Source organism: Oncorhynchus clarkii, chromosome 14 (genome assembly GCF_045791955.1).
Source record: "Oncorhynchus clarkii lewisi isolate Uvic-CL-2024 chromosome 14, UVic_Ocla_1.0, whole genome shotgun sequence".
Lineage (NCBI taxonomy): Eukaryota > Metazoa > Chordata > Actinopteri > Salmoniformes > Salmonidae > Oncorhynchus > Oncorhynchus clarkii.
Window position 1 is genome coordinate 19,474,783 of NC_092160.1, and position 22,120 is coordinate 19,496,902.

The window sequence follows — 22,120 nt, forward strand, 5'->3', positions numbered from 1 at the left end:
CAACAACTGTTGATAGATGTAGCTGGTAAATTCACTCTGGCCATCTTCTCCAATTTCAGAGCACTCTCCTCTGTCTGCCAGAGTGCAGCTGAATTGACGAATTTACAAACGCAAATATGGCCAGTGTTAGTAAATGTTGGTAAAAAAAGTGTAAATTGTTGCCAGCAGTACAGTTGCAGTCACCATCGATCTGCATAACATCAAAAACAGCCTAACCAGCTCTGCTAGGGTGAATAAAATGGTCAGTGAGCTGTTCTCTCATTTGTGTCTGGAAGTAGCTAGCAAGCTAGCTAAAGTTATCCAGTTAGCTTCGGTGCTTGATTGTTGTTAGGACAGAAGGCTCGGCTCAAACCTTAAAGAGATGGGTGGGGCTAAAGCTTAAGAGGTTGTGAATGATGCTGAATGGGTGTAGACAAAGAAGAGCTCTCCAGTACGTACCAAAACATTCAAAGGCTATTTTCTCAAAAGTGAGGTTACATGCTTATCAAAATTAGCAGAATTACTTTGCCATTGTTCCGCAAATGCAGTGTATGATATACATTTTGTTGCCCTGCGTCTCTACTTTTATCCAATGTAAAAAACACAATTTCAATTTTTGCTACCTAAGATCAGATCAAGGCGGTAGGTCACAGATAGCCATATTTGGTAAAAGACCAAGTCTATCTTCTGTATACCAAACATACCTTGTCACAACACAACTGATTGGCTCAAACATATTAAGACATGTAGCTAGGTAAACGATTAACCATAATCCCATCTCCTGACGTTACCAACCTGCATGAATCTGCAGGTGGCTAACCCACCAGGCTTTAATGCTAACATTAAGCTATAACTAGCAAAGCAAATGGCTCTGAGATACGAATAATAAGATTCGACCTGGTCTATTTTACCACTAATTGGTCTTTTCTGAAAAAGATCTGTGATTGGTCAAAAATATAAATTTAGTGTACAAAAATAATTGGTCTGGCTGTCTAAACAATCTTTTTCAGAGCTGATCTGTGATTGGTCAAAAATATAAATTTAGTGTAAAAAAATTATTGGTCTGGCTGTCTAAACGCAGCCTTTGTGTGTCACAAACGGTGTTTAACACCCTCAACCCTACCTCCAAACTTCTTCCCTGACCCCCCACACTACCTCACTTACCCTCGAACCTTCCACCCTGACCCTCCACACTACCTCCAATCTATATCCATGACCCTCTAACCAACCTTCCTCCACACTACCTCCATCCTACCCCTCCCTGACCCTCCCCACTACCTCCAACCTACATCCCTCCTACCTCCCTCCCTGACCCTCCACACTACCTCCAATCTATGTGTAAAAGTTATACAGTCCACATATTCATGGTTTTATTTCAGTTTATTTCCCAAATAAAAGATGAAAAAACATGAATGCAAAAAAACATTACAACACAATTAAAATGTTAAATGAACAGAGAACTTGACAGAATAAAGGATTTACAAGTTACAGAAAATGTATATTTCCTACCTATCCGTTGATGGGAATATGAAATACGTGACCATATCAGGTCAAAAACACATTGAAGAATATTACAATTTGTATGTCCTCACTAAGGTCTAATAGTAGCCTGGAAAGATGACAAGAAGGCTCTGAGTTTATACAAAATCCTCTCAGGCCTGCTCAAATTACATGGTATCAGTGAAAAGGATGACACTTGCACAATCAATTCATATTTACAGCTTGACCAAACCAAGCTTTCAAAAGTCTTGTATTCTTCCAAAACATTTCCAATAGTTACTGGTGAAGCTCCGGCTGCAGCCTTGTGACCTTTGTTTTAAAAGTGTGCAGGCCACAAATGAAAAGACACTCCCTCTCAATATATATGGCTTAATCCTGACTATCACTCTATCCTGATAGTTTGAATCAATCAACCAATTGTCGTTGGCTTTTGATAAAATGTCCATCAGTACAGTCAACCAACCAAGGCTCATCAATTCCAGAGCCTCTCTTCAGTTTTCAGGTGACCACCACGTCCACTGTAAGCTCCTGCAGTTACTCCTCAACAGAACTCAGCTGCCCCTCTTCAACCTGGTGCTGCTCTGGCTCCTGGTTAGACTTCTGCTCTGTACCTGGCTCTCCCTCTGGTTCATGGCGCCCGTTCTCCAGGTTTTCTGTGCTCTCGAAGCAGCCCGAGTCCCTGGGTACATCACCCTTCTCCTCAACGCTACTTACCTCCTCCTCTGGCTCAGACTCATCATCCGCTGAGAGGGACAAAGACAAGACAACCATCACCTCAAGTGTTGGTACAAATGCCATTATTTCAGTATGTGCCTCTAACGTTTTGACTTGACTTTTAAATTGCCTTTAAAAGTCAAGTGCAGAGCGGTCAGTGCAGTGTGGTTCGTTTGAATCCTGGCCATAGTGTATGTAATTAGAACAGGGAAGCATGTCGGAGCTGCTAGCCCCTTAGGCTAAGGGCCAACCAAGTGGTTATGTTCCAAGCAGAGGAAACAGCTAGAGAAAGGTGTTTAAATGAGGGCTAATGATCTGGCTGGAGGAAAGAGAGCTTCCATATCAAAAGTGTTTCTGAGGGCCAAATGGGGTTTCCTACAGGCCAATGAGCACAACGAGAAAATGTGAGCGGAACGTTGTACCATTACTGTACAGTGAGCCTCATAATATTAAGCTAATTAGCGAACAGTTTTCCCGGAAAGGAGAGAAAGCTGGTGATAGCACTGTACAGAGAAAAGAGTACCCTTCTAGGCCTTGCTGAAAATGTCCTGCATTACATTACATCTTGAAGTACCACATAAGAGGCTATGAGGGAGGCTCCCAAGTAGAAGGTAAAATTGACTGTATATACATTTAAATATATACAATTTGCTGACTGATTTCAAGTACATTATTGCATCGACTAGATGCAGTAAATAATGGTATCTGTGTGTGGTGGGCCTCCTGTAGGTGTGTTTATGTGTGATCATAATGTGATCATGGGCCTCCTTTAGTGCGAGTACGTTGTTATATGGAATGGATAGTGGACCTACATTCACGCAGCAGCTCAGTAGCAGTCAGGATCTTTGTACGTTGTTCAGCATCTGTGATGTTGAGCTCATTGAGGTGGGACTCCTTCAGTCCGCTAAAGTCCTCCAGGCTCTGGAAGCCATGCATAGACAGCAAAGAGCCCAGCTCCTGAACGACAGGGAGAAGCATCACATTAGCATTAGCATTACACAAAATCCAAAAAGAAAGGTTAATTGACAGGGAATTATGAGTGCTTCGAATGAATTGCAATTATGTGAGATGCGTGGTCAGGTATTTATCCAATTTCACTAAGGTCTTTATACACCTCTCAGTTTAAACTCTTCCCAACACAACTGATCCAAGTTAGTAATGATTGCTCTTTGATTGCGTTCTCTAAGCCACCTGTCTATTTGAATCTCTGAGATTAAGAGGATATGATTGTCTTACGATGAGACCGATCCTCTCCAGAACTTCCTCCAGGGTCTGGGGCTTGTCTTTGGCCATGGAGCGGCGGTTCTTGCCGGAGCACCTCTTCCTCATGGGCGGTGTGGTCTCGTCCGGTAGGATGTTGACGTAGATGAACTTAAAGGTGCCCACCTTGTTGTTGAGCTTCCCCGTCCATGTGCCCACCGGGTCTTTCTCAATTATCTGGATGATGTCACCTTTCTGCAGGAGAAACAGTGAATGATGACTACCTCCATCCAAACACGATCTGCATTCCAGTTACATAAACAGTGAATGATGACTACCTCCATCCAAACACGATCTGCATTCCAGTTACATAAACAGTGAATAAACAGTGAATGATGACTACCTCCATCCAAACACAATCTGCAGTTACATAAACAGTGAATGATGACTACCTCCATCCAAACATGATCTGCATTCCAGTTACATAAACAGATGACTATCCAAACACGATCTGCATTACATAAACAGTGAATGATGACTACCTCCATCCAAACACTACCTCCATCCAAACACGATCTGCATTCCAGTTACATAAACAGTGAATGATGACTACCTCCATCCAAACACGATCTGCATTCCAGTTACATAAACAGTGAATGATGACTACCTCCATCCAAACACGATCTGCATTCCAGTTACATAAACAGTGAATGATGACTACCTCCATCCAAACACGATCTGCATTCCAGTTACATAAACAGTGAATGATGACTACCTCCATCCAAACACGATCTGCATTCCAGTTACATAAACAGTGAATGATGACTACCTCCATCCAAACACGATCTGGATTCCAGTTACATAAACAGTGAATGATGACTACCTCCATCCAAACACGATCTGCATTCCAGTTACATAAACAGTGAATGATGACTACCTCCATCCAAACACGATCTGGATTCCAGTTACATAAACAGTACCTCCATCCAAACATGATCTGCAGTTACATAAACAGTGAATGATGACTACCTCCATCCAAACACGATCTGCATTCCAGTTACATAAACAGTGAATGTTGACTACCTCCATCCAAACACGATCTGCATTCCAGTACCTCCATCCAAACATGATCTGCATTCCAGTTACATAAACAGTGAATGATGACTACAGTGAATGATGACTATCTGAATGATGACATTCCAGTTACATAAACAGTGAATGATGACTACCTCCATCCAAACACGATCTGCAGTTACCATAAACAGTGAATGATGACTACCTCCATCCAAACACGATCTGTGAATGATGACATTCCAGTTACATAAACAGTGAATGATGACTACCTCCATCCAAACACGATCTGCATTCCAGTTACATAAACAGTGAATGATGACTACCTCCATCCAAACACGATCTGTGAATGATGACATTCCAAACACGATCTGCATTCATAAAAACAGTGAATGATGACTACCTCCATCCAAACACGATCTGCATTACATAAACAGTTACATAAACAGTGAATGATGACTACCTCCATCCAAACACGATCTGCATTCCAGTTACATAAACAGTGAATGATGACTACCTCCATCCAAACATGATCTGCAGTTACATAAACAGATCTGCATTCCAGTTACATAAACAGTGAATGATGACTACCTCCATCCAAACATGATCTGCATTCCAGTTACATAAACAGTGAATGATGACTACCTCCATCCAAACACGATCTGCAGTTACATAAACAGTGAATGATGACTACCTCCATCCAAACATGATCTGCATTCCAGTTACATAAACAGTGAATGATGACTACCTCCATCCAAACACGATCTGGATTCCAGTTACATAAACAGTGAATGATGACTACCTCCATCCAAACACGATCTGCATTCCAGTTACATAAACAGTGAATGATGACTACCTCCATCCAAACACGATCTGCAGTTACATAAACAGTGAATGATGACTACCTCCATCCAAACACGATCTGGATTCCAGTTACATAAACAGTGAATGATGACTACCTCCATCCAAACACGATCTGCAGTTACATAAACAGTGAATGATGACTACCTCCATCCAAACATGATCTGCATTCCAGTTACATAAACAGTGAATGATGACTACCTCCATCCAACCACGATCTGCAGTTACATAAACAGTGAATGATGACTACCTCCATCCAAACACGATCTGCATTCCAGTTACATAAACAGTGAATGATGACTACCTCCATCCAAACATGATCTGCATTCCAGTTACATAAACAGTGAATGATGACTACCTCCATCCAAACACGATCTGCATTCCAGTTACATAAACAGTGAATGATGACTACCTCCATCCAAACACGATCTGCAGTTACATAAACAGTGAATGATGACTACCTCCATCCAAACATGATCTGCATTCCAGTTACATAAACAGTGAATGATGACTACCTCCATCCAAACACGATCTGGATTCCAGTTACATAAACAGTGAATGATGACTACCTCCATCCAAACACGATCTGCATTCCAGTTACATAAACAGTGAATGATGACTACCTCCATCCAAACACGATCTGCAGTTACATAAACAGTGAATGATGACTACCTCCATCCAAACACGATCTGGATTCCAGTTGATGACATAAACAGTGAATGTGAATGATGACTACCTCCATCCAAACATGATCTGCATTCCAGTTACATAAACAGTGAATGATGACTACCTCCATCCAAACATAAACACGATCTGCATTCCAGTTACATAAACAGTGAATGATGACTACCTCCATCCAAACACGATCTGCAGATCTGCAGTTACATAAACAGTTACATAAACAGTGAATGATGACTACCTCCATCCAAACACGATCTGCATTCATAAACAGTGAATACCTCCATCCAAACACGATGACATATCCAAACACTACCTCCATCCAAACACGATCTGCATTCCAGTTACATAAACAGTGAATGATGACTACCTCCATCCAAACACGATCTGGATTCCAGTTACATAAACAGTGAATGATGACTACCTCCATCCAAACACGATCTGCAGTTACATAAACAGTGAATGATGACTACCTCCATCCAAACACGATCTGCAGTTACATAAACAGTGAATGATGACTACCTCCATCCAAACACGATCTGCATTCCAGTTACATAAACAGTGAATGTTGACTACCTCCATCCAAACACGATCTGCATTCCAGTTACATAAACAGTGAATGATGACTACCTCCATCCAAACACGATCTGCAGTTACATAAACAGTGAATGTTGACTACCTCCATCCAAACACGATCTGCATTCCAGTTACATAAACAGTGAATGATGACCAGTTAATGATGACTACCTCCATCCAAACACGATCTGCATTCCAGTTACATAAACAGTGAATGATGACTACCTCCATCCAAACACGATCTGCATTCCAGTTACATAAACAGTGAATGATGACTACCTCCATCCAAACACGATCATAAACAGTCCATCCAAACACGATCTGCAGTTACATAAACAGTGAATGATGACTACCTCCATCCAAACACGATCTGGATTCCAGTTACATAAACAGTGAATGATGACTACCTCCATCCAAACACGATCTGCAGTTACATAAACAGTGAATGATGACTACCTCCATCCAAACATGATCTGCAGTTACATAAACAGTGAATGATGACTACCTCCATCCAAACACGATCTGCATTCCAGTTACATAAACAGAATGTGAATGATGACTACCTCCATCCAAACACGATCTGCATTCCAGTTACATAAACAGTGAATGATGACTACCTACATCCAAACACGATCTGCAGTTACATAAACAGTGAATGATGACTACCTCCATCCAAACACGATCTGCATTCCAGTTACATAAACAGTGAATGATGACTACCTCCATCCAAACACGATCTGCATTCCAGTTACATAAACAGTGAATGATGACTACCTCCATCCAAACACGATCTGCAGTTACATAAACAGTGAATGATGACTACCTCCATCCAAACACGATCTGGATTCCAGTTACATAAACAGTGAATGATGACTACCTCCATCCAAACACGATCTGCAGTTACATAAACAGTGAATGATGACTACCTCCATCCAAACATGATCTGCAGTTACATAAACAGTGAATGATGACTACCTCCATCCAAACACGATCTGCATTCCAGTTACATAAACAGTGAATGATGACTACCTCCAGTTACATAAACAGTGAATGATGACTACCTCCATCCAAACACGATCTGCATTCCAGTTACATAAACAGTGAATGTTGACTACCTCCATCCAAACACGATCTGCATTCCAGTTACATAAACAGTGAATGATGACTACCTCCATCCAAACATGATCTGCATTCCAGTTACATAAACAGTGAATGATGACTACCTCCATCCAAACACGATCTGCAGTTACATAAACAGTGAATGATGACTACCTCCATCCAAACATGATCTGCATTCCAGTTACATAAACAGTGAATGATGACTACCTCCATCCAAACACGATCTGGATTCCAGTTACATAAACAGTGAATGATGACTACCTCCATCCAAACACGATCTGCATTCCAGTTACATAAACAGTGAATGATGACTACCTCCATCCAAACACGATCTGCAGTTACATAAACAGTGAATGATGACTACCTCCATCCAAACACGATCTGGATTCCAGTTACATAAACAGTGAATGATGACTACCTCCATCCAAACACGATCTGCAGTTACATAAACAGTGAATGATGACTACCTCCATCCAAACATGATCTGCATTCCAGTTACATAAACAGTGAATGATGACTACCTCCATCCAACCACGATCTGCAGTTACATAAACAGTGAATGATGACTACCTCCATCCAAACACGATCTGCATTCCAGTTACATAAACAGTGAATGATGACTACCTCCATCCAAACATGATCTGCATTCCAGTTACATAAACAGTGAATGATGACTACCTCCATCCAAACACGATCTGCATTCCAGTTACATAAACAGTGAATGATGACTACCTCCATCCAAACACGATCTGCAGTTACATAAACAGATCTGCATTCCAGTTACATAAACAGTGAATGATGACTACCTCCATCCAAACATGATCTGCATTCCAGTTACATAAACAGTGAATGATGACTACCTCCATCCAAACACGATCTGCATTCCAGTTACATAAACAGTGAATGATGACTACCCTCCATCCAAACACGATCTGCATTCCAGTTACATAAACAGTGAATGATGACTACCTCCATCCAAACACAATCTGCAGTTACATAAACAGTGAATGATGACTACCTCCATCCAAACACGATCTGCATTCCATCCAAACATAAACACGATCTGCATTCCAGTTACATAAACAGTGAATGACATGTGAATGATGACTACCTCCATCCAAACACGACTACCTCCATCCAAACACGATCTGCAGTTACATAAACAGTTCCAGTTACATAAACAGTGAATGATGACTACCTCCATCCAAACACGATCTGCAGTTACCAGTTACATAAACAGTGAATGATGACTACCTACCAACCACGATCCAAACACGATCTGCATTCCAGTTACATAAACAGTGAATGATGACTACCTCCATCCAAACACGATCTGCATTCCAGTTACATAAACAGTGAATGATGACTACCTCCATCCAAACACGATCTGCATTCCAGTTACATAAACAGTGAATGATGACTACCTCCATCCAAACACGATCTGCATTCCAGTTACATAAACAGTGAATGATGACTACCTCCATCCAAACACGATCTGCATTACATAAACAGTTACATAAACAGTGAATGATGACTACCTCCATCCAAACATGATCTGCATTCCAGTTGCATAAACAGTGAATGATGACTACCTCCATCCAAACACGATCTGCAGTTACATAAACAGTGAATGATGACTACCTCCATCCAAACACGATCTGCATTCCAGTTACATAAACAGTGAATGATGACTACCTCCATCCAAACATGATCTGCATTCCAGTTACATAAACAGTGAATGATGACTACCTCCATCCAAACACGATCTGCAGTTACATAAACAGTGAATGATGACTACCTCCATCCAAACATGATCTGCATTCCAGTTACATAAACAGTGAATGATGACTACCTCCATCCAAACACGATCTGCAGTTACATAAACAGTGAATGATGACTACCTCCATCCAAACACGATCTGCATTCCAGTTACATAAACAGTGAATGATGACTACCTCCATCCAAACACGATCTGCAGTTACATAAACAGTGAATGATGACTACCTCCATCCAAACACGATCTGCATTCCAGTTACATAAACAGTGAATGATGACTACCTCCATCCAAACATGATCTGGCACGACTTCAACACCACCATTAAGTTTGCAGACGACACAACAATGGTAGACCTGATCACCGACAACGACGAGACAGCCTATAGGGCGGAGGTCAGAGACCTGGCCGGGTGGTGCCAGAATAACAACCTATCCCTCAACGTAACCAAGACTAAGGAGATGATTGTGGACTGGAGGACCGAGCACACCCACATTCTCATCGACAGGGCTGTAGTGGAGCAGGTTGAGAACTTCAAGTTCCTTGGTGTCCACATCAATAACAAACTAGAATGGTCCAGACACACCAAGACAATCGTGAAGAGGGCACGACAAAGCCTATTCCCCCTCAGGAAACTAAAAGGATTTGGCATGGATCCTCAAAAGGTTCTACAGCTGCAACATCGAGAGCAGGTTGCATCACGGCCGCAAAGCCCTACAGAGGGTAGTGCGTACGGGGCCCAGTACATCACAGGGGCTAAGCTGCCTGCCATCCAGGACCTCAACACCAGGTGGTGTCAGAGGAAGGCCCTAAAAATTGTCAAAGACCCCAGCCACCCCAGTCAGACTGTTCTCTCTACTACCGCATGGCAAGCAGTACCGGAGTGCCAAGTCTAGGACAAAAAGGCTTCTCAACAGTTTTTACCCCCAAGCCATAAGACTCCTGAACAGGTAATCAAATGGCCGTTTGTGTTATGTGCCTCCCAACCCCTCTTTTTACATTGCTGCTACTCTCTGTTTTTCATATATGCACAGTCACTTTAACTATACATACTACCTCAATTGGGCCGACCAACCAGTGCTCCCGCACATTGGCTAACCAGGCTATCTGCATAGTGTCCCACCCACCAACACCCTCTTTTACGCTACTGCTACTCTGTTCATCATATATACATAGTCACTTTAACCATAACTACATGTACATACTACCTCAATCAGCCTGACTAACCGGTGTCTGTATGTAGCCTCGCTACTTTTATAGCCTGTTGTTTTATTCCTTTACTTACCTATTACCTTTTTTGCACTATTGGTTAGAGCCTGTAAGTCAGCATTTCACTGTAAGGTCTACACTTGTTGTATTCGGCATTTCACTGTAAGGTCTACACTTGTTGTATTCGGCATTTCACTGTAAGGTCTACACTTGTTGTATTCGGCATTTCACTGTAAGGTCTACACTTGTTGTATTCGGCATTTCACTGTAAGGTCTACCTACACTTGTTGTATTCGGCATTTCACTGTAAGGTCTACACTTGTTGTATTCGGCATTTCACTGTAAGGTCTACACTTGTTGTATTCAGCATTTCACTGTAAGGTCTACACTTGTTGTATTCGGCGCACGTGACAAATAAACTTTGATTTGAGTTACATGCTATAAGATCACATACATTTGTGGTATAGGTCACTCTATACTTCACTGAGCTACTCTAATACTACAGTAATTGTACACTTCACTGAGCTACTTTAATTGTATACTTCACTGAGCTACTATAATACTACTGTAATTGTACCCTACAAAGGGCAATGTCATTGGGATATTTTTTAGACCAGAGGAAAGAGTGCCTCCTACTGACCCTCCAACACCACTTCCAGCTTCAGAAGCAAGCCAGCAGTGGGATGCAGGGTGGTATGCTGCTGGCAATACTACAGTAATTGTACACTTCACTGAGCTACTTTAATTGTATACTTCACTGAGCTACTATAATACTACTGTAATTGTATTCTTCACTGAGCTACTGCAAAACTACTGTAATTATGTGATATGTTTAATCTGATCAGCGCTCAGTAAGATTGGCTCAGCCATGTCAGCCATGGATAATGATTAAGGAACCATTATTTTATTTCACAATCTGTTAACAAGTTCCCTAGGGAGGGTCTTACTTGGTAGTCTGCCTGAACCAGTATAAATGCTGAGGCTAACTTAAATCTGGTTAAACCAGTCTACTTACTTGGAGCTTGAGGGACTCAATGTCGTAGGGGCTGGGGATGAAGTCTGTGTGGACGCGGGCGCGACCACAGAAGGGGCCTGTGTAGGGAGGACTGGACTCCTCCAGCCTCATGCTGTCTCTCTGGCTGTAGCCACTGTCTAGGCTCTGGCGGTCCGCACCTGCAGCACGCATAGACAGACAATTGCAGGCATTGTCAGCTTGCCTAACAGCCTTATAGTCCCATGAAAGGTTTCCCTGAAAATAAGAAGCTGAACTGTCCTCAAAACTTTTAGCCATACCATTCTAATATTCCCAAGCTTGTGGCTGTGCCATGATTGGTAATGGGAGCACCCAGCAACCCTGGACATGTCTATGATTAAAATTCATATCTACTATGGGCTTCTGATTTGAATGTAGTGGGGGTTAGCTTTATGTACTTGACTTGTTAGACAGGTTCAATAAAATATATTTTTGTTTACACCCAGAGAGCTGGCGAGAGAGGGGGCTGTAGATGGTGTCCTCTGAGCCTGTGGAGCACACGGAGGTCCTATTGCCTGCTGTCAGGTCTGGCATCCAGTCTGTGGTGGGGGACGGGGAGCCCTCCTCACCACTTTCCCCCTGTACATAGAGGATATTGATTAGTGTTCAACAACAGGTCAACATTTGCCCTAACCACAGACATACTGTATATTCATTATACAATATACATATATTTTGTTATATATATATATACATATATTTTGTTATATATATATATATATACACATATATTTTGTTATATATATATATATATATATATATATATATATATATATATATATATATATACATATATTTTGTTATATATATATATATATATATATACATATATTTTGTTATATATATATATATATATATATATGGCCATAAAATTAGGCTGTAGTACATATACAGACAGCTTGACAACTGAGGGCCTTACATCAGAAAAGTCTCCAAAGTAGACTGTGCTGTAGTGTGGCCTCATATGGTAGAACATCTTGAAGCTGTGAAAGTCTGAACCTTTTTGGGTGCTGTTTGAATGTGACCACTAGGGGGAGACATTGTCAACCTTTTGAAAATGTTCAGGAAAAGAGGTACTGATACATGTACAGTGCGAAGTCAGAAGTTTACATAGAGTCTGGCCAAGTACATTTAAACTCAGTTTTTCACAATTCCTGACATTTAATCCTAGTAAAAATGTCCTGTCTTAGGTCAGTTAGGATCACCACTTTATTTTAAGAATGTGAAATGTCAGAATAACAGTAGAGAATGGTTTTTCAGCTTCTATTTCTTTCATCAACTTCCCAGTGGGTCAGAAGTTTACATACACTCAATTAGTATTTGGTAGCATTGCCTTTAAATTGTTTAACTTGGGTCAAATGTTTTGGGTAGCCTTCCACAAGTTTCCAACAATAAGTTGGGTGAATTTTGGCCCATTCCTCCTGGCAGAGCTGGTGTAACTGAGTCAGGTTTGTAGGCCTCCTTGCTCGCACACTCTTTTTCAGTTCTGCCCACACATTTTCTATTGGGTTGAGGCTTTGTGATGGCCACTCCAATACCTTGACTTTGTTGTCCTTATGCCGTTTTGCCACAACTTAGGAAGTATGCTTGGGGTCATTGTCCATTTGGAAGACCCATTTGCGACCAAGCTATAACTTCCTGACTGATGTCTTGAGATGTTGCTTCAATATATACATATTTTTCCTTCCTCATGATGCCATATGTTTGTGAAGTGCACCAGTCACTCCTTCAGCAAAGCATCCTCACTACATGATGCTGCTGCATTTAGAAATTGCTCCCAAGGATGAACCAGTCTTGTGGAGGTCTACAAAAAAAATCCTGAGGTCTTGGCTGATTTCTTTTGATTTTCCCATGATGTCAAGCAAAGAGGCACTGAGTTTGAACGTAGGCATTGAATACATCCACAGGTGCACCTCCAATTGACTCAAATTATGTAAATTAGCCTATCGGAAGCTTCTAAAGCCATGACATAATTTTCTGGAATTTTCCAAGCTGTTTAAAGGCACAATCAACTTAGTGTATGTAAACTTCTGACCCACTGGAATTGTGATACAGTGAATTAGAAGTAAAATAATCTGTCTGTAAACAATTGTTGGAAAAATTACTTGTGTCATGCACAAAGTAGATGTCCTAACCAACTTGCCAGAACTATAGTTTGTTAACAAGACATTTGTGGAGTGGTTGAAAAATGAGTTTTAATGACTCCAACCTAAGTGTATGTAAACTTCCGACTTCAACTGTGTGTGTGTGTGTGTGTGTATATGTATATATATATATATATACACCCATATACACACACACACAGTAAAACCCCAAACAGCATTGTTTGCTGTTTGGGGTTTTAGGCTGGGTTTCTGTATAGCTCTTTGTGACATCGGCTGATGTTAAAAGGGCTTTATAAATGAATTTGATTGAAATTGGATCGATATGTAGATATATCCATGATCACTCAAATGAAGTGTCTGTCATTTTCAGGGTTAAACTGAATATCTATGCCTAAAATTGTGTTTTTTTATTTCACACATTTAAAACTATATATGAATATAAATGAATTGTGCAATCATACATTATGTTCATATTTACAATATAATTGTCATTTTTGTAGACAACAGGTCAGTTATGATGATTTTTTTGGTAAGAAGACCTACCCACGATGTTAGGGTTGTGACTAGATTACTTTTCATAACAGGTGACCATTTTAGCTCACCCTAACCCTTTTCCTAACCTTAACCTAATTCTTGTAAACTACCACTTTAATTCTCCTAACCTGTTATGAAAAAGTAACTTCCGGTCATCGCTGTACTCCACCTACCTGATGTTAGCTTTGGAACATTCTTTGCTAAGACCAAACCAGATGTACTACATTACCCATAATACATCACCCTACACTTACCCCCTCTGCCAGAGCCTTCTGTACCCTCTTGGAGGTTTTACGGGTCATGGTGCGGGAGATGACGTTACGCCACGACTTCTTCCCCTGCTTACTGCCACTCTTCACTGCCTCCTCCTCAGACACATCCTCCGGCACCTAGAGGGTTACTTTTGGTTACCATTTCAACATCTACTTAAGTTAATTTTTGTAAGGTGGGGGTGATGTGCACTGCTGTTATCTGTGTATAATCACAAAAATTGTGAATTCTCAGACACAAATTAAGTGCACAGGGTCACCTAACCTAACTGTTTTTATTTGCTAAGTTATCACAGTAACTTGTGTGGGGATGTGCTCTAGTGGTTCACACGCACGCGTGCTAGCGATTCACACACACACACACACACACACACACACACACACACACACACACACACACACACACACACACACACACACACACACACAGAGATTGCAATGTGTGACGTGAATCGGTGATTGGGACACTGTCGGTGAAAGTGCTTCCAGTAAAGCTTGGCTGTGATGAAAGCTTGTGTGTGTCACTGGCAGCAGGCCAGAACATTTTGACCTGAAGGAGCTGTGTTGGTGAGAGAACAGAACAGAGTAGAACAGAACAGAGTAGAACATAACAGAACAGAGGAGAGTAGAACAGAGCAGAACATAACATAGCATGGTACAGTCAGCACCACATTCAGTTATACTAACTCCTCCTCACAGGGCTACAATCAGACAGTACGGCTGTGTAGTTAACATGGAAGCCTTCAGCCCCAACTTCAGCATAACAGACCACATGTGCTGTAAACAAATACTACAGATTTCTCACATACATAGAGCAAATAGAGACATACTCTCTCACGCTGGCATGCATTTGTACACACACACACGAGCACATGCACACAAACACATACCGTACACACACTATACATGCTTGTGCACAGAAAGACAGGACTGCAACAAAATAATCCCTAAACAAAATCATAGGAGCAGCACGTGGGTCGATAGCTCATAATTAAACCATGTCCCTCACAGTTAATGGAACCGATAGGTTCTGGAGATGTCATTAAGTGTAGTGAATGGATCCCACTGTGAAGACAGCAGCCTGCTGTCTCGAAGACAGCAGCCATAAGTTCCCTGCTTGACTTCACAGAGAACATCCTGCTTGTTTATTTCAGTCCCGTCTCTTGACGTTTACACACAATTCTAAGCTTCATCCTCTGTGAACTTCCTCTCCTTGTCGAAAACTTCTTCTTAACTGCTGTCTCTGTCTTCTAACTTCCAGTCATACGGTTTGTAAAACTACAGTAGCAAAATAACAGTGCTGTCTATTTCAGTTTGATGTTATTGTCATCAATGTGAAAGTGAGGAAGTACAGAACTTGGCTATTGGTTGTTTGACAGGTCTTTGTTTTGGGCAATTTTGGGAAGCATAAACTGCAAACTTCCTTCATGGTTAAAGATTCAAACACTTTCGTGAGTTTGCCCTTTGTGTTCATTATATAGACAGTGTGCGGTGAATGTGGGTATGGATGAAAGCAGTATGTCCCCCGTCGAGGAACAACCACTTTTAGAATTTCAGTAAACAGAGAGACTGAAACAAACTATGCATTTCCATAATCAATGGTTAGTATTAAACTGTTACATGATGGAACTGTGATTACGTTTGGCTGCTAATGGAAGACAACAGAGACTTTTCTTTGTAACAGAGGTAGTTTGGTGAACCATGCTCGTGTGATGAATAACCTTGTCTGAGCCCTGAAGAATTGCATTAGCGTCCCAAGGTAATGCCTAGGCTTTAGCTCCGCGCGCTGACACAGCGTAATGGAGACCCGAATTCAAAACCAGTCAGTCACACTGTAAACTTACTGTGTAGTCCAAATTGAACTCCTTGTCCAGCACTACAGGGGACTTGGGCTTCATGAAGTCCTTGAAGCTGCTGGACCTCTGCAGGGTGAGCTGTGGAGACAGAGAGAAATACACAGAGGACTCATGTAGAGGAGACCCAGAGAAATACACAGAGGACTCATGTAGAGGAGACCAGAGAAATACACAGAAGACTCAGGTAGAGGAGACCCAGAGAAATACACAGAAGACTCATGTAGAGGAGACCCAGAGAAATACACAGAAGACTCGTGTAGAGGAGACGCAGAGAAATTCACAGAAGACTCATGTAGAGGAGACCCAGAGAAATACACAGAGAGCCTAGATCCAACTAAATGTATCTGATCATTAGTCCTCAAAACATTTGAAACAGCTGTGTGCAGAGAGAGAGAGAGAGACAGACAAACGTCTAGTCTATTGTTTGCGTCCTGAGATAGCACCTATCACACTGATGTTTCACTATACCTGGTATCATGTCCTTATCTGTAGAGATTCACAGAATACATCTCTACATCAGACAGCCTGAGTCATAATGCTAGCTCGGCTGGTCGTCATGGGATATGTAGTTATATATTATGGGATATGTAGTTATATATTATGGGATATGTAGAATGACCCACTGCTTACGCAGATATAAAAAGCCTAGACACAGATCGATAACATTATGGAATACTGTTCTCAAATGATCAAACAACCGTTATATGGCAAAGATAAAAGCTGAAGTCAGGTATATTGTGTTGGAGCCTAGTCTGTGTTGGAGCCTAGTCTGTGTTGGAGCCTAGTCTGTGTTGGAGCCTAGTCTGTGTTGGAGCCTAGCCTGTGTTGGAGCCTAGCCTGTGTTGGAGCCTAGCCTGTGTTGGAGCCTAGCCTGTGTTGGAGCCTAGCCTGTGTTGGAGCCTAGCCTGTGTTGGAGCCTAGTCTGTGTTGGAGCCTAGTCTGTGTTGGAGCCTAGTCTGTGTTGGAGCCTAGCCTGTGTTGGAGCCTAGCCTGTGTTGGAGCCTAGCCTGTGTTGGAGCCTAGTCTGTGTTGGAGCCTAGCCTGTGTTGGAGCCTAGCCTGTGTTGGAGCCTAGCCTGTGTTGGAGCCTAGCCTGTGTTGGAGCCTAGCCTGTGTTGGAGCCTAGCCTGTGTTGGAGCCTAGCCTGTGTTGGAGCCTAGTCTGTGTTGGAGCCTAGCCTGTGTTGGAGCCTAGCCTGTGTTGGAGCCTAGCCTGTGTTGGAGCCTAGCCTGTGTTGGAGCCTAGCCTGTGTTGGAGCCTAGTATGCTTTTATTTGCTCTATGCCTCTAATCTCTCCAATGCATTTCAACAAACCTCTTCTTTTGCCTTGACATCTCTGATTCTACACTTCAGTTATGAATTTTAAATATTCCCAACTGTATACTCCAACTTGGAGTAATTGCACATATGATTTGGTCTCAATTTGATACTGTACTTGTTGCTGTCCAACATTTTTCATTGTTGCAGTTCCCTATAGAGATATGCAGCCATTACTTTCCACATGAGGCCATGGCCTATCTTCACCTCTCCTTCTTGCCCCTAGTTAAAACCCACAGGAAGTGGGTACATGTTGGCCAACTGTTGGCAGCTAATCGCTGTAGATGTCTAGACAGCCTTGGTGGCTGTGAGAAGACTACATACTAATCAAACCACTGAACCAAAGGAGGGGAACAACCACTCAGAGAAGAGAGTTTTAAGTTTAAAATGATAGGCATTAGTATAATCTAATGTCCATTAGGTGATCTTGCTGAGGAGCAAATAATTTGCCTTCTCAGGCCTCAAAACACACTAAAGCCCATGTTTCAGGTACATTGACTCTACAGTGTCTCTGTTCCTGAATCTATACAGTTGACCTTTCTCATCCAGGACTGATTATAATCACAAACTATCGCATGTGGTGGTGAGGAGGAGCAATGGCATTAAGGTAATGAGGTGTGTTATAATGAAACCTGGATAGGAGCGTGGAACATGGGTTGCGGATGGAAAACAAGGGCACTGGTTAAGCGTAGGAGGTTAGCTGTTACCCAACCAAGCCAGTAGAGCTTTAGAGCATGAAGCCACGAAACTCTGACTCAAACTGAACTTAGCGTATATGTCCAAGGCCAACAGCAATGAATCATACAGCAATATTAGAGAGGAACTAACGTGTTGTGCCGTGAGAAGCATTATTTCATGTTTTTAACCCTGACAACCAAGGCTTCCATCTATTTCAGTTCTAGGTTTTAGAATGTTTTTTCAGGTCACCACAAAGGTTTCTTCCTCTAAGCCTGTGTAGAACATCCTGTCAGTCTTTGCAGCCCATATAGGCAATAGGTTAAGAGGTGTATCTCAATGTTGGGGTTAGTCCAGTATAATGGGATGAACCAGAGAAAGTAGCACTCTTCTAAATTACTCTCCACGCCGTGTTCATTCATCAGCAAGATGGACACTTTGCGTTGCTCTATCTTGTTCTATCACATATTTTCACACAATGTACTTATTTCACTTGTTCACTTCTCATTTGGACAAATAAATAGGCCTATGCGTTTTTGATAGACATCGGAGTCCAAAGCCCTTTTTGCAGTGTGCACACAGCCCTTCTCCTCTTGTCATTGCACTTCGTATCATCATCACTCACAGACAGACACAGACAACCCAAACCTCCTCACCTTCTTCTTCTGCACCTTCTCCAGCACCTGCTCCTTCTCTGAGGCGTTGGAAGGTTTTCGCCGTAACATTGTTCCTCTATGGTTCCTCCTGCAATTCTTTGTGGTCAAAAGTGGAGAGACGGGTACCAATGCAGACTTCAGCGGCTCCTATCACTCTGTTGTCACTGCTAGAGGACAAAAAAGTAGAGACAAAAAGAGTGACTTCCTGTTTGACAGAGTGGAGCCAGAGACTAAGAGGAAGTCACATGACCACACAGGAAATGGAGAAGCAGACTTCTGTAGGCACTTTGGTTTGAGTTTGCCAGAGAAACTCAACTTTGCTTGTATTTTTATTTTCTTTCTTTTTCGTTTCTGAATACCTTTCTGTCCTAGGATTTTTGGTTCTACACCGCTGGTGAAAGAGATGATTCATCTCTAGGTTCACAAAGAGTAATGGTTGATCTATTCAGAAAAAGTAATGGATCTAATCTAATTTCTCTAACATAGGGGATAATTAATATAAAACAGAGATGACCATTATTTCTAAAAACATTTTCTTGTAAAGATGCATGTCCCGTCGTGACAAAAATGCAGAACTAGTGATTGCCTTCCTCTCATGCTGGTCTATATTTGCCTATTACAAAACAAGAAAAAAAATCCCATCTATCCGAGTGGGAGAAATGAATCATCTTCGCATGTTCTGCCAGTCACATTCTGTTAAAAGTCTCTAAAGAACACATCCCTGGGTCGCTCCTCTATTCAGTTCGCAGCAGAAGGTGACTGGAACGGGCTGCAAAAAACACTCAAACTTTTATCTCCATCAATACATTCAGAATAAATCATGGACACTCTTACTGACACTCATATCACATGTGTATATACTGTAATTTATACCATCTAATGCACCTTGCCTCTGCCGCTCGGCCATCGCTCATCCATATATTTATATGTACATATTCTCATTCGGTAGTTGTTGAGAATTGTTAGATTATTTGTTAGATATTACTGCACTGTTGGAACTAGAAGCACAAGCATTTCGCTACACTCCCATTAACATCTGCTAACCATGTGTATATGACCAATAAAATCGTATTATATTTTATTTGATCATCAATTAAATTGTGAGTTTTAATACTTGGTTGCAAATAATTTGCAGTCAATGACTCCCTGAAATCTGGAACGCATAGACAACACCAGATGCTGGGTTTCTTCCCTGGTGATGCTCTGTCAGGCCTTTACTGCAGAGGTCTTAAGTTCCTACTTGTTCTTGAGGCGTTTTGCCTTCAGCAAGTTAAATGCACACTCAATTGTATTCATGTCAGGTGATTGACTTGGCCATTGCAGAACATTCCACTTCTTTACCTTAAAAAAGTATTGGGCTGCTTTCACAGTATGCGTCGGGTCACTGTCCATCTGCACTGTGAAGGGCCGTCCAATGACTTTTGAAGCATTTGGCTGAATCTGAGCAGATAATATAGCCCTAAACACTTCAGAATTTATCCTGCTGCTTTGTCAGAAGTCACAGCATCAATGAATACCAGTTCCATTGGCAGCCATACATGCCCACATCATAACACTACCTCCACCATGCTTCCTAGATGATGTGGTATGCTTTAGATCATGAGCAGTTCCTTCCCTTCTCCATACTCTTCTCTTCCCATCATTCTGGTACAAGTTGATCTTTGTCTCATCTGTCCATAGGATGTTGTTGCAGAACTGTAGACGTATTTAGATGTTTTTTGGCATACTATAATCTGTTCTTCCTGTTTTTGAGGCTTACCAATGGTTTACATCTTGTGGTAAACCCTCTGTATTTACTCTGGGGAAGTCTTCTCTAGATTGTTGACTTTGACACAGATACACCTAAACTCGCCTCTTTCAGGACCCTGTCTTTCAAAGATAATTTGTAAAAATCCAAATAACTTCACAGATCTTCATTGTAAAGGGTTTCAACACTGTTTCCCATGCTTGTTCAATGAACCATAAACAATTAATGAACATACACCTGTGGAACGGTCATTAAGACACTAACAGCTTACAGATGGTAGGCAATTAAGGTCGCAGTTATGAAAACTTAGGACACTAAATAGGCCTTTCTACTGATTCTGAAAAACACCAAAGGAAAGATGCCCAGGGTACCTGCTCATCTGTGTAAACATGCCTTAGGCATGCTGCAAGGAGGCATGAGGACTGCAGATGTGGCCAGGGCAATAAATTGCAATGTCTGTACTGTGAGACACAGTACTGTCCAAGAGTAAAACCCTACCCTAACATACAGTACTGTCCAGGAGTAAAACCCTACCCTAACATACAGTACTGTCCAGGAGTAACACCCTACCCTAACATACAGTACTGTCCAGGAGTAAAACCCTACCCTAACATACAGTACTGTCCAGGAGTAACACCCTACCCTAACATACAGTACTGTCCAGGAGTAAAACCCTACCCTAACATACAGTACTGTCCAGGAGTAAAACCCTACCCTAACATACAGTACTGTCCAGGAGTAACACCCTACCCTAACATACAGTACTGTCCAGGAGTAAAACCCTACCCTAACATACAGTACTGTCCAGGAGTAACACCCTACCCTAACATACAGTACTGTCCAGGAGTAAAACCCTAACCTAACATACAGTACTGTCCAGGAGTAACACCCTACCCTAACATACAGTACTGTCCGGGAGTAAAACCCTACCCTAACATACAGTACTGTCCAGGAGTAACACCCTACCCTAACATACAGTACTGTCCAGGAGTAAAACCCTACCCTAACATACAGTACTGTCCAGGAGTAACACCCTACCCTAACATACAGTACTGTCCAGGAGTAACACCCTACCCTAACATACAGTAATGTCCAGGAGTAACACCCTACCCTAACATACAGTACTGTCCAGGAGTAACAGTCATCCCAATCTCTGGCCAGAAGAAGATGAGTAGTGTTGATATAGAGGTGCCAGTTGAGGTTGTGTTGATATATATATGTATATATATTTTTTTTTTTTGTCATGTT

The 22,120-nt window shown here is 41.7% G+C and overlaps 1 protein-coding gene across 2 annotated transcripts; it reads right to left on the minus strand.

Annotated features, from left to right (window-relative positions):
* Positions 1–1,340: 1,340 nt before the first annotated feature.
* Positions 1,341–19,328, minus strand: LOC139366021 (SAM and SH3 domain-containing protein 3-like). Of its 2 annotated transcripts, XM_071103100.1 has the most exons (9): positions 19,126–19,309; positions 16,467–16,556; positions 14,608–14,742; positions 12,634–12,741; positions 12,155–12,293; positions 11,697–11,854; positions 3,430–3,648; positions 3,006–3,150; positions 1,341–2,222 (listed from the first exon to the last, which is right to left on the minus strand). In XM_071103100.1, exons 1-9 carry the CDS (start codon positions 19,192–19,194, stop codon positions 2,014–2,016), a joined length of 1,272 nt encoding a protein of 423 aa, XP_070959201.1. In that variant the 5' UTR covers positions 19,195–19,309; the 3' UTR covers positions 1,341–2,013. The 2 variants fall into 2 exon arrangements, with proteins under 2 accessions (XP_070959201.1, XP_070959202.1); XM_071103101.1 differs by lacking the exon at positions 12,634–12,741 and having other exon boundaries at positions 19,126–19,328.
* Positions 19,329–22,120: the final 2,792 nt, after the last annotated feature.